General features: G+C 48.0%; 1 protein-coding gene across 3 annotated transcripts in view; it reads right to left on the reverse strand.

The window, feature by feature from the left end:
• LOC118237509 (iporin-like) overlaps positions 1 to 12317 on the reverse strand; it is a 37613-nt gene that overhangs the window by 18591 nt on the left and 6705 nt on the right. For 2 of the 3 annotated variants that reach the window (XM_035436288.1, XM_035436286.1), the window contains exon 2: positions 171 to 1739. In XM_035436288.1, coding sequence (XP_035292179.1) covers positions 171 to 1574 — 1404 coding nt within the window. In that variant the 5' untranslated portion in view covers positions 1575 to 1739. Of the gene's footprint in view, positions 1 to 170; positions 1740 to 7805; positions 7936 to 12317 lie in introns of all 3 variants that reach the window. The other variant, XM_035436287.1, reaches the window with a different exon arrangement.

A 12317-nucleotide genomic window follows, 5' to 3' on the forward strand; every position in this document is an offset into this window, starting at 1 on the left:
GTTCATCCAGTTTATTGCAAGCTGACTTTCTTGTGTTACACCATTTAGTTTAATGTTCTTCATTTGATATGTCTCATTATCTGTTCTTCAGGGTCCCAATGAGCCCCATACCCAGATAACCCTCTCTCTCACACACACACACACACTCAAACACACACACACACACACACCTGGGACATCTCCTCCTCCTCCCGCTGTCTGAAGAGGTAGTACTCGGTGGGCTGGGTGGGGCTGGCCCCCTGGGGCTCCTCGGTGCAGCTGGTGACGGAGGACCCGAGCGGGCTGGGGGAGGACTGGGACGAGAGGTCGCAGGTGACCAGCTTGTAGTAGTTCTGCGTGGCCACCACCAGCCGCACCTGGCTCTGGAAGCAGGAGGTCAGGTCCTGCTGGCCCTCGCGCGGCAGGGGGTACGAGTTGCAGTTGGCGTCCAGGCCCGCGTGGGGCTCGGTGGGGGAGGCCTGGAGGTCCAGGTAGAAGGCGCCCCCCGGCTCGTCAGAGGAGGTGCAGGATCGCTGCTCGGTAGAGCCGTTGAGGTTGGCAGGCTTGGCGTTGGCGGGCACGGCGTTGTTCATCTTGTTGTAGATGGCGCTGAAGTTGACGAGCACGCCGTCCGAGCTGTTGCAGGACGAGTCGCTGCCGTAGCCTTGGTGGAGGTGGAGCCCTTCCTCGGCAAAGGGCTCCGATAGGCCGCTGGAGCAGGAGGCGGGCGGGGCGGCGTCTGAGCTGGAGCAGCAGCTGCAGGTTCGGCCGCTCATCATCGGCTGGTCCTCGTCCTCCTCCTCTTCCTCGCCCCACTCCATGGACAAGGTTGAGCCACTGCTGCCATGGTGACGCCGGGACTCCAGACCGGGCAGGCCCAGACTTTGGAGCTGAGAATGGGCCCCAGAGGAGCCAATCCGACCCCTTTCCTGGCCATCTGTGGCCCCCGTATGGCTGGTAGCACCCCAGGCCCCGCCCAGGGAGTCATGTAGAAGGAAGGGCTCGGGGGTGTAGCCTAAGTCATGTAGGTGGAAGGGCGATGTCTCCGCCCCCTGATCGAGACTGACGTTGGCATTGGAGTTCCCATGAAGGTGGAAGGAGGAGTCCTCCAGGTACCCGTTCAGGTTGCCACCTTCCTCGTCCTCCTCCTCATCCTCAGCATTTAGGAGGAAGGGGTTGTGGCGCAAGGTGGTGCCCCTCTCCCGGGATTTAAGGAGGGGCGGAGCTGGAGGAGGTGGGGGCGGCTCCTCGGAGGCGTTGGAGGTGAAGGAGGAGGAGTCGTCGCTGGCCAGGCTTCCTCGGCCCCGGCTGGCCCCGCCCCCACCCCCGCCTCCTTCCCCTAGCCCCGCCCCACTGCAGCTGCTGCTGTTGCTGCCGGAAGTTTGGATCAGGCTGCTGTACACCAGCGCCTCCCGGTGGCGGACGTCCTGCTCGGGCAGGGAGGTGGTGCGGGTCAGGCTCAGGGCCCCCGGGGGGGCAAAGGGGGCGGGGGGCTTAGCAGACCCGCAGCACTGGCGCCCCGAGACCTGGCAGTGCACCAGGGGGATGTGGTGCACGATGAGGGTCTCCCCCGATAGTTTAGGGGGGCTGTCCATCGTTAATGTACAGCGGGTGGGAGAGCAGCGAGGGGGTACAGGGCCAGCAAAGAGGGAGGTCTACTTCAGATGTCCAAAACCAGGGCCCGGGTGGCATGGCCCTGGGCATGATGGAACTTTGATAGTGAGTTTGGAACAGGTGTCCTCATGGTCAGAGCCAAACATCTGCAAGAGGAAGAGAAAACATATGCTTTACCCCGAGCAAATTTACCTGGGACATCTACATCCTTTCTAAGGCTACAGGTGAACCAGATTTGAGTATTTACACCCTAAGACAAAGGAGGGCAAGGGGGGCATATATGTTTCTGGATTTCATGCCTTAATTATTTATTTAGCCCAGTCACTTATATGATCATTTGTGTAGATTTAGCTGAATGTATTGATGAGCCCATGAATGACAGCTAAATGAATGAATACCATACTTCTGACACCACTATACACGTTTTTTCTGAGGACCAATGTACAAGTGAACCAGCATGGGTATATAGAGCTAATGAGCTAATTAAGCCAGGATAACAGGGGAAAACAAAAACCTATGTACAGCACACACCAGTCCTTCAGGAACAGAACCGTTCACCTTGGCCTGTCCCAAGAGATCAGAGAATCACTACGAATATGAAGCATGTTTGTCCCCTGAATGCACCATGCACAAGATGCACAAGCATGGCATTAAGCCTTGCTTCTTTTATCAGGGATGTCATGTTTGCCTCCAAGGAAACTGTTCCCTACTCGACCAAACTTCAGTGCATTCGTGGCTGTTGGGTATCTGGGTCAGGAGTGAACGGTTCGTCTCCTGTTTGTCCAGACGAAGACAAGCACTGTGATTTCGCTGACAGAGACGGCGCGTGACCCAAGCGTCCAAGCGCAGCGGGGTGATAAAGTCTGTTTTGGCGGGGTGTCCTCGTCGCTCGGCTGGGACAGGAGTGAAGCTAGCCTGCCCGGCGTCGGCACACACGGGACAGACAGGGAGCGGGAGGAGTCCCCCCCAATCCCCGTCCTTGTGCCGAACAGCTTCCTGTCTTATTGCCACTCCAGTAACTCACACAGGAAGTGAGGTAATAGTAGGTTAATCTCCTTACATAAGAGGAGACAGACTTTCGGTTGTTCTACCTCTCCTCCTCCCTCTGAATCTCTCCCTCCTTCCCTTTCTCTCCCTCGCTCTCTCTCTCATACGCAGACACACACTTAGTGGGCTTTAAAACATTTTATATCGGTATATATACTCAGTATATATCAGGTTACAGACTGCTATGGACTGCCAGCACTTCACCATGTTACACAAAATGAAAGATTAATGGCTTTCATTCCGTTTCACAGAAACAGTTGACAACAACATGGCAGCTTCATCTGATTTAAAGCATTGTTTACATGGATTAACTCAACAGAAGTGATTATTTCACCCCCGTCTGATCTCCCGGCCCTTGAACAATAGCACTCAATTTAACAAAAATAGCCAACGACATGCTTAATAGCACATTTCAAAAGGCTAAAAGAAGACCAGATACACCCACTGAACTGCATCTCCCAGTTTTCCAGATCGGTGCACTCTCAGGAATCTCAGAACATCTTGTGAATGGGGAAAGTTCTAGTAATCACAGACCCCGTAACCAGGCAACCACACTGTAGCTCCATTGTAGCACGGCCCCCACACCCCCAGATCCTCCATATTTGGTGAGTTTCACACGCTCCTCAGGCTTTCAGTCCTCTGAAGCTGATCCAGGGTCAGCTGATCCCAAACTCCTAATTCTAACCTTTAAAGCCAGTGCGTGAGATTGAAAACTGCTCCAGGATCAGTGCTGAGCTTCAGGTGGAGAGCAAAGGTGACCAGTCCTGGTGTGGAAAGTTAAATATGCATGACGGCTGCCTTGGTTTCATCTCTCACAAACTCACCTCAATGTTAACAGAGCTGAGCTGCGTCGCCTCCGAACTCTGCCCAAACTGAGCAGTCCGTAGTTTCCAGGGTAACACCCTACTCAACGACATGAGATGCCAATGAGATTGTACTAGTCCTATTACCTTAAATTATTTTTATTTTAATGTTTCCTTATTTTCCCCGTGAAATGAAAGAAGCACAGACAACCCTCCAGTAGCTGCCTGTCACAGGGTAGGGTTAACTAGCTTTATCTGGCTAATCCTGTTTTGGACAGGGACCAAATACTTACATTGCAATGTGTGAAACGTTAAGAGTATGTTTCCATTACATCAAAGACCCATCCTCAAAACCACTCTGTACCTTTGCTACGCTAAGGAAAAAGGTAACAGTACCAGTTATTGATGAGGTACATATTGTACTGTGAAGGAGGTCATTCCATTCTGTACCAAGAATGATGTCATACTGGGCTGTGAACGTCACACCTCACAGGCAGATTCTGTGTTCTGCTTTGTGGTTGGTGAGGATTAAAATTAGTGAGTGACAGCTAACCAAACACCCCAGCCTCAGATGAATTTTATTCAGACGCACCAAATAAAAAATTAATCTCATTGCTTAGAGAAGAAAGAAAGATGTCTGTTTGTGTTTGTGACTGGTGTTTGGGTCGCTCAGCTGATGTGAGGTAATGTGGGTGTGGGGGCTGAGTCAGGGTTTAATCTGCAGGGTATATTTAACACCACAGCGCTCCCCAAAACACTGCGTAATGCTCTGCATTTAAATTGCAGCCCACACCATTTCCTGTCATGTACCAGTGAACTCCTTCACACACACACACACACACACAAACACACACACACCGGTGCGTTCAATTGTGCTGGTCCATCATGGTAAGAAAGGGTTTATTTAAAGTAAATAAAATAGTTAATAAGTCAACCCCCCCCCCCCCCACAACGGGATGGAACAAGCACTCTATCAACATTCCCTTGGGTACTCAAACACAGAAATTCATCCAAATGCCCATCCCTACAACAAACCCACTAGGCACACGAGGAGCAGGCCCCGCAGTAAATCACACAGACCAGAGATGCAAGCAACACCAAAGACAGGACCACCGCCAAACCATGTTCTGCACCACATCAGCCTTTGAACTTGAAACCCAGAACAAAGTTTGAACCGCATTCTAAACCAGCCGCGCTTCGACCCTGGACAACAGACCAGGCTAAACCGCATTCTAAACCTGCCATTCTTTGAAACATTAACCAATAACCGGAGTGTAGCACAGTGGGTAAGGAACTGGACTTGTAACCGAAAGGTCGCAGGTTCGATTCCCGGGTAGGACACTGCCGTTGTACCCTTGAGCAAGGTACTTAACTCGAATTGCTTCAGTATATATCCAGCTGTATAAATGGATACAATGTAAAATGCTATGTAAAAGTTGTGTAAGTCGCTCTGGATAAGAGCGTCTGCTAAATGCCTGTAATGTAATGTAATGTAATGTAACCAGCTTTAATCCACGTTCTAAATCTTCCACTGTTTGAACAGTACTCCACTGGAATGCAGGACCAGGTTTAAACCGCATTCTAAATCTACCACCGTTTGAGACTGCAACGCAGACCCAGGTTTAAATCACATACTAAACCAGCCGCTCTTTGGACCAGGTTTCAACCGCGTTCTTTCTGCTCTCAAAGACAGTGCAGCAGAGCACACAGAGCACAGGAAGCAGAAGGCATCCACAGCAGCAGGGGTCACGGTCGGGCCGGAGGCCATTTTGTCCAGGCATTTGTTTTCCAGGGCTGGTTCCTGGTGGGAGGGGAAGCTGGAGGGGTTACATAAGAACCAAGACACAGAGCGTCTGTCAGTCTGCCCAAATACTCAAGGGGACATGAAGTGTGGGAGAAAACACAGGCAAAAAAAGGGTAAACACACACAGACATGCACAAACACACAATGCAGTCTTTTCAACAGCAGGCTATAGTTAACATGCCAAAGTTCAGTCTAGTGGGGAACTTTGCCCCAGGCTTCAGGATAAAGAACATAAAGAGGATTCATTTACTCACTTTAACTTACTCTCACTCACTCACCCATCCACTCATCCACCCCTCACTCATTCACACTCACTCATTCACTCACCTACCCACTCACTCACACACACATACACACACACTCATTCACTCGCTCACCTACTTACTCCCTCACTCGTTCACACTTGCTCACTCACTCACCTATGCAGTCGCTCGCTCCTTCACTCACTCACCTACCTACTCCTTCACTCATTCACACTCACTCACTCACTCACTCACTCACCAACTAACTGACAGACTGACTGACTCACTCACTCACCTACCCACTCACTCATTCACTCACCAGCAGGTCTTCTTAAATATCTCCATCTGAAACCCACAAACAGACCTTTCTATCCAAATAAAGGTGAAATAGATGAAGTCCAATACAGGGCAGTGCTCAGGGTAATGATGCCAGGAGAAAGGTCTGTAGCACTGAGTGGAGGCCAACACAGTAATTCACACGTTCACAGCTATTTATGAGGTTGGAAACTGAACTGTTCTGGTCAGAGAAATGCTGCCTCTGTCCCCACGCACACACACATGCATACACATGCACACACACACACACACACACGCAAGCACGCAAGCACACACACACGCACGTACACATGCACACACACGCGCGCACGCACATGTACACACACACACACACACACACACACACACACACTGTAACAACCCTGTCCCCACACACAGACTTCAGACTCTTTCACATATGTAATATTTACGTACGTACGTTGTCCTAGAATTGAAAAAATAATAATTTTTCACAAACAAACTTGTACAGCTTATAAGATTAAGTATCTTAAATGATCAAACAGATCTGAGAATTCCTGAAAATCAGCCAGAGTTCCTGACTTCCTGCACACAAAAGCAACCAACCAATCAACAATGGAGCTGCCGCTCGATTAGACCAGTAACAATAGCAAAAAATAACCATGACAATGGTTACCATGGCAAGCAAGGCGACAGTAACGGTGACAGCAACTGGCCTGAACACTTTCACAGGAAAGTACAGCAAACCCCCACCACAATGTTTCCAATTACAGGCACTTAGTAACAGACGCTCAAGTTAAGCTGTTATTCAAACTTAACAGACTTTATATGAGTCTAATAAGAACCTAATGAACTATATCAGAGTAAAATCTTACCGTGTACCAGCAGTCAATTATTCTTCCACTCCACTTTACTTCTAACAGCTGGGTTCCCAGGACAAATATTCATTAAATTATGCAAGACAACAAAGACCCATAAAAAACCAACCTGTGCCAAGGTAATAATTTCCAATGAGGAGTTGTCGAGTAATTTGGTAGACGGGCCTGCACTAGAAGACTGCCACAGAATGTGTCAGTGATGGTGACTAACAAGCCACCAAATATAAGTTCTGTCTCTAGACCAGCGCCGGCACGCCGCACTGCTCTTAGCGATCTGCGTCGTCGGCGGTAACCGGACACGGCGTACCCATGACCTCAGCAGGCCTCTCTCCTTTCACGAATCCATTCCCTTAATTGCAACACCGCAAAGCCCGGCCCGGGTCGGAAAAGTTACAAATGAAGGAAAGCCTGCCGTCCGGTCCGTGGTCGGTTCAAGCGAGAAGAGCGATTATCCACGCTTTGGGAATGGTAATAAAATGGCAGCGTGCTGCGTGCTGAGAAGTGTGTGGCAGCTCGCGTTTATGATCAGAGCAGCCTGGGTCCACACACACTTATAGCGCTAATTATAGCACACACGCGCACGTATAGCGCTAAGTATAGCGCTAACGACAGATATGTTGCTACTTCTTTACGTCATTCGGTTAGAAGGTTGATCTAAATCTCAGCATTCAGACCCTAGAACATGAAGACACAATATAAACTCCTACCTCTTAAAGGGGTCAATGAGGGCACACTACAGAATGTACAAAAACACATTGGTAATACGCTTAGAAAACAATGCAAAACTACAATGTAGGACACTCTTAATGAGATACACAACCGGTACATGAATTACATGTGCCCTCACACAGTGGTTGCATATCCTATTAGAACCGCAATGCGACAAACACCTTGATACACACCCACATTGTGGGGACACTGCTATGTATTGAGGGGACATGGCTAAACGTGTTTGACAGGCTCTGCTGCTTGTGTTCCCATTATTTTCTATGTATCGTTAGTCTTTTCTTAGCATCAAGGAAAGCGTACCATGATTACTGTGCTGTTCTCTCCCTTTCTCATGTATGGGCGAGGTGCTGGCAGGAGACTGGATGGGAGGGAAGGATATGGTCATGTCACCATGCGCTATACGAGAGACACCCACCCCATCCTTTCTCTTTGTTTCCAGGAACAGAAAAATGGTGGAAGCAGCCGTCTCGTTCCCAGACACAGACTCCCTGATCCACGTTCTCCGTCTGTCTCAGGAACAGAGGAAGCAAACCCCCCTCCTTGCCCTGTTTTTCAGGAAAAGGGGCCAAATCACTACACATCGGTCTCATCCTGGAGTTATGCACCGTTAAAACAATGATCTCAACAGAGTATCTGAACAGAGACACACTACAATGTTAAAATATTTTTATGATTTATACAGTGGAATGAGAATTGCTCAAGATTACCATAAAAACGTGTGAGCCAAATGTGTTGCCATGACAACTTAATTTCATGAAAAAAAACCCTGAAGCTATTTTTGCACCTGCAGCCCTGTCACAGGAGTACTGTCCACAGCACAAACACAGAACACTCCCAGTGCGAATTCAACACCAAATGAGGGTAGAAGACCCACAGGAAAGACGCTGGGGCGTATAAAGGAACACAGCTCCATTAACAGGAAGCAAGCGTGGACCTTTTCCAACCCTGCGTCCCTCTGGCTAATGAGATCACAGCCTTCTCCACCCAGCAATGCTGCAGCCAGATGCAGCGTAGCAGAATGAGTGCTATCAGTGCTACAGTGCTACACAGAGTGACTGACAGCCAGCCTTCGCTGGGCAAGACCGGATCGGCAACCGACACCTGCAATTCCACCCATCCCACTCTAACCAGAGCAAACTGTGGACCAGTAGTACCATACTTTACAGCATATTACTATAGCTATATATATAGATATACACATTAAATGTATTGATATACATTATGTGTGTGCATATATATATATATATATACATACATACATACTGGGGGCGACATAGCTCAGGAGGTAAGATTGATTGTCTGGCAGTCGGAGGGTTGCCGGTTCAAACCCCGCCCTGGGCATGTCGAAGTGTCCTTGAGCAAGACACCTAACCCCTAACCCCTAACTGCTCTGGCGAATGAGAGGCATCAATTGTAAAGCGCTTTGGATAAAAGCGCTATATAAATGCAGTCCATTTACCATTTACCATATATATATATATTCTTTGGGTGACGGTGTGTAAAAAAAAAAAGGTCACAGGTCACCTTGTACCCTTGTACTTAACCTGCCCTGCTTCAGTATGTATCCTTCTGCATAAATGGATGCAATGTAAATGCTAAGTAAAAGTTGTGTAAGTCGCCCTGGATAAGAGCGTCTGCTAAATGCCTGTAATGTAATACCATGTATAAAAGTATGTGTATATTGATGCAGAGAAAGGCTCCTCAGCCCAGTCAGCCACCACCAATCTGTAGCTCCCACCTGAGTGGAGCATAGCAGCCATTTTGTTCCAGAACACTCACCACACATAAGCTCAGGTGGAGAGGGAGGACATCAGTGACATTCATTTCTCATTGACGGTGTGTGTGGGTGTTCACTCCTTTGAAAGATGAATGTTAATTCTAGCGTACCCTGTGGAGATGGTAGACTACAGCCAGCCCCTGAATGCTGTCCAAGGTTCTGAAACCCACAGATGTTGCCATTGACTTTGTTATTGGCTGGCAAAGACAGGTAGTCTGAAGTGGCTGAACATGATTGGCCTAGTCTCACTGGGGGAGAAAAGGTTTAGGTCATCCACAGCTATGTATCAGGCTCCAGCAAGATACTATTTTGTTGCTTTGGATAAAAGCGTCTGACAAATAAATGTAATGTAATGTAATGTAATCATACATAAATACATATTTCTTCTGTGCAATGATGGGGACACTGTGCTGTCAGAGGAACATTCTTAGATTAGACATTCATTAGGGCTAACATTAATTATTCTTTTCCCAAAGACTAAGAGAAGGCTGGCAGGCTCTTCAGTTATTCCCCAGCTTTTGATTGGTTACAGAAACTCCAGCTTCCTGCCCTCTATGTTTCGCTCCATAGTGAATACTTAATGTGATGTGTGATGCTCTGTGGTTAATGAAGACCTAACTAAATGATGCCAGAGAAAGCACTTTAATAAAAGAAGTGATAGACATCTTATAGTTATTCAAGCATCTGTATAATGAACAGGTAGACATATATCACTCTCCAAGCTCAAGAACCACAAACATTTAACACACATCCAGTAAAGCAAGGTAAGTCCAAAATACAAGCAAACTCTTGAAGGCATTTGATATCATGTTTTCCAACCCTGTTCCTGGAGATCTACAATTTTGTAGGTCTTCATTTCAACCCTAATTTTCTGGAATGAAAACCTACAAGACAGTAGATCTCCAGGAACAGGGTTAGCCAGGCCTGGTTGTTGAGTTAGGAAATGAATCAATAATAAAATATTTATGACATAAGGAAAAAATAATTTTGTAACAGCCTATTTAGCAAACATGTTTAGGCCTCCAGGAACAGATTTGGGCAGTACTGATCTAAATACAATGTACTGACTCCAAACTTCCATCATGTGTGTTTACCAGCAAGACCAATGATATATAAAAGCGTATTGCTGTGGCCTGGACTCCGTGTTTTCTCTTCAGGGGCTGAGAGAAGGGGGAACAGCACAATGCACAGAGACGTGAGGAGAATGTCGATCCGCGGCAGCGGCGCACAATAAGACTCGAGGCAGTGATGTCACCACACCGCCCGCCTGACCCACAGCGGCGTGAAAGAACCATTGTCGCCCTTTTTGCGGGAAACACTCGGGAATAACGCCGAATGTTCTCGGAATGATCAACGTGGCTGGGAAGATCTGCAAAATATTCAAATGGGAGATTTTTAAATAAAAGGAGTACAGCACTCAATCAGCTGACTCGGGTCATAAAATGAAATGAACGTCACACTGCTGCTCCAAGCTCTGGACGAGACCGGAAGTCTCCGCGATCGCTTCTTAAGACTGCAGCCCAGCTGAGGTTTCTCAAGCAAACATTTAGCGCAATGGAGAAATCTAGAATAATTAGTCTCCCCAAGCACAACAAATATATTCACCTGACACACGGGGCAGGACAGATCTGCTGGGTGAGTGAGTGAGTGTGTGTGTGTGTGAGAGATAGAGAGACAGTGTGTGTGTATGTAAGAGAGAGAGAGTGTGTGTGTGTGAGAGAGAGTGTGTGTGTGAGAGAGAGAGAGTGTGTGTGTGTGTGAGTGAGTGTGTGCATGTGTGAGAGACAGAGAGACAGTGTGTGTGTATGTGAGAGAGAGAGAGTGTGTGTGTGTGTGTGAGAGAGTGTGTGTGTGAGAGAGAGAGAGAGTGTGTATGTGCGCGCATGTGTGTGTGTGTGGACGTGTTCACGGTAAATGACAGGAAATGGTGTGGGATGAATTTTAAATGCAGTGCATTACACAGTGTTGTGGGAAGCGCTGTGGAGTTAAATATACCCTGCAGATTACAGTACCCTGACTCAGCCCCCACACCCACATTACCTCACATCAGCTGAGCCACCCAAACACCAGTCACAAACACAGACAGATATCTTTCCCCTCCAAGCATGAAGATTAACCTTTCATTAGGTGTGTCCAGCTGATGTCCTTGGTCACCATTCAGCTATCTAGTCAGAACTAAAGGAGAAAAAATACCAGGTAGTTTGTGGTAAACAATGGTTGTCTTTTGTAAACCCCAGAAACAGGCCGCCGTCCTTTTGGCTGTGGTGCTCTTACTTAGTAATTTCACACGCAGACACAGGCACCGCTTTCTCTGCACACATTCAGAAAAACGTTTTGCCCGTTTTTGTGGTTTTTGTGTTCGGCCCATCTCAGAGAGATGCATCGCTTTGTGTCCAGTCAGGGGGGACACTCTGAGCGGCCTCATACTGAGTCCCCTTTCAGTCCGCACCGCCTCCACCCCCTGCTCCCGCCCCTCCACCTCCGGCCCCCACAAGGCCATTACAACCTCAGGCCACTGAATCCATTTCTGAAGCCGCAGATGTCTGGGTAATTGGTTCCGCTACAAAACCGCGCGGCAGGCCGATAGCTCCTGAAAGCCTTAAGCACTCCTCCGCTTCCTTTATTAACCCACCGCTCAACCCTCTTACATGCCTCGTGCTTCCTTAACCGGAAAACGAAACGAAAAAAAAAACGCGACGGAACGTCGTCCGTCAACGGAGTCCTTTGTGCTTGTGTGACACGGTCGTGCTTCGTCCTGCTCTAACACTGAATGAAAATGGCCGCAGCAGCTTCTCCGCCTCTCCTGTCGCCGTTAATTGGAAAGCAAACCGCAGGACGCTGCCCAAAAGCTGCCCACGCCCTTTCCCGCGTACAGGACGGAGAAGCGTTAACTCGCTGTTTACCTTTCAAAACATTAGCAAGGCATCGATCTTACCTGAGGCCCTTCTAGCTCTCAACTGCAGTTTTCATTTTAAAGTTTAAGCATTTTCTTTTTCTTTTTTTCTTTTTTTTTTACTATAATACAAGTGTCTTGGATGACAATAACATGTTGCAACAGAAATATATTTTCAAAAATATTATTTATTTTATTTTTATTTAATGTCCCTTGTAGTGTAGCTTTCAGCATAGCAGAATGTATGGTTCTTGACA

Source organism: Anguilla anguilla, chromosome 10 (assembly GCF_013347855.1).
Source record: "Anguilla anguilla isolate fAngAng1 chromosome 10, fAngAng1.pri, whole genome shotgun sequence".
NCBI lineage: Eukaryota > Metazoa > Chordata > Actinopteri > Anguilliformes > Anguillidae > Anguilla > Anguilla anguilla.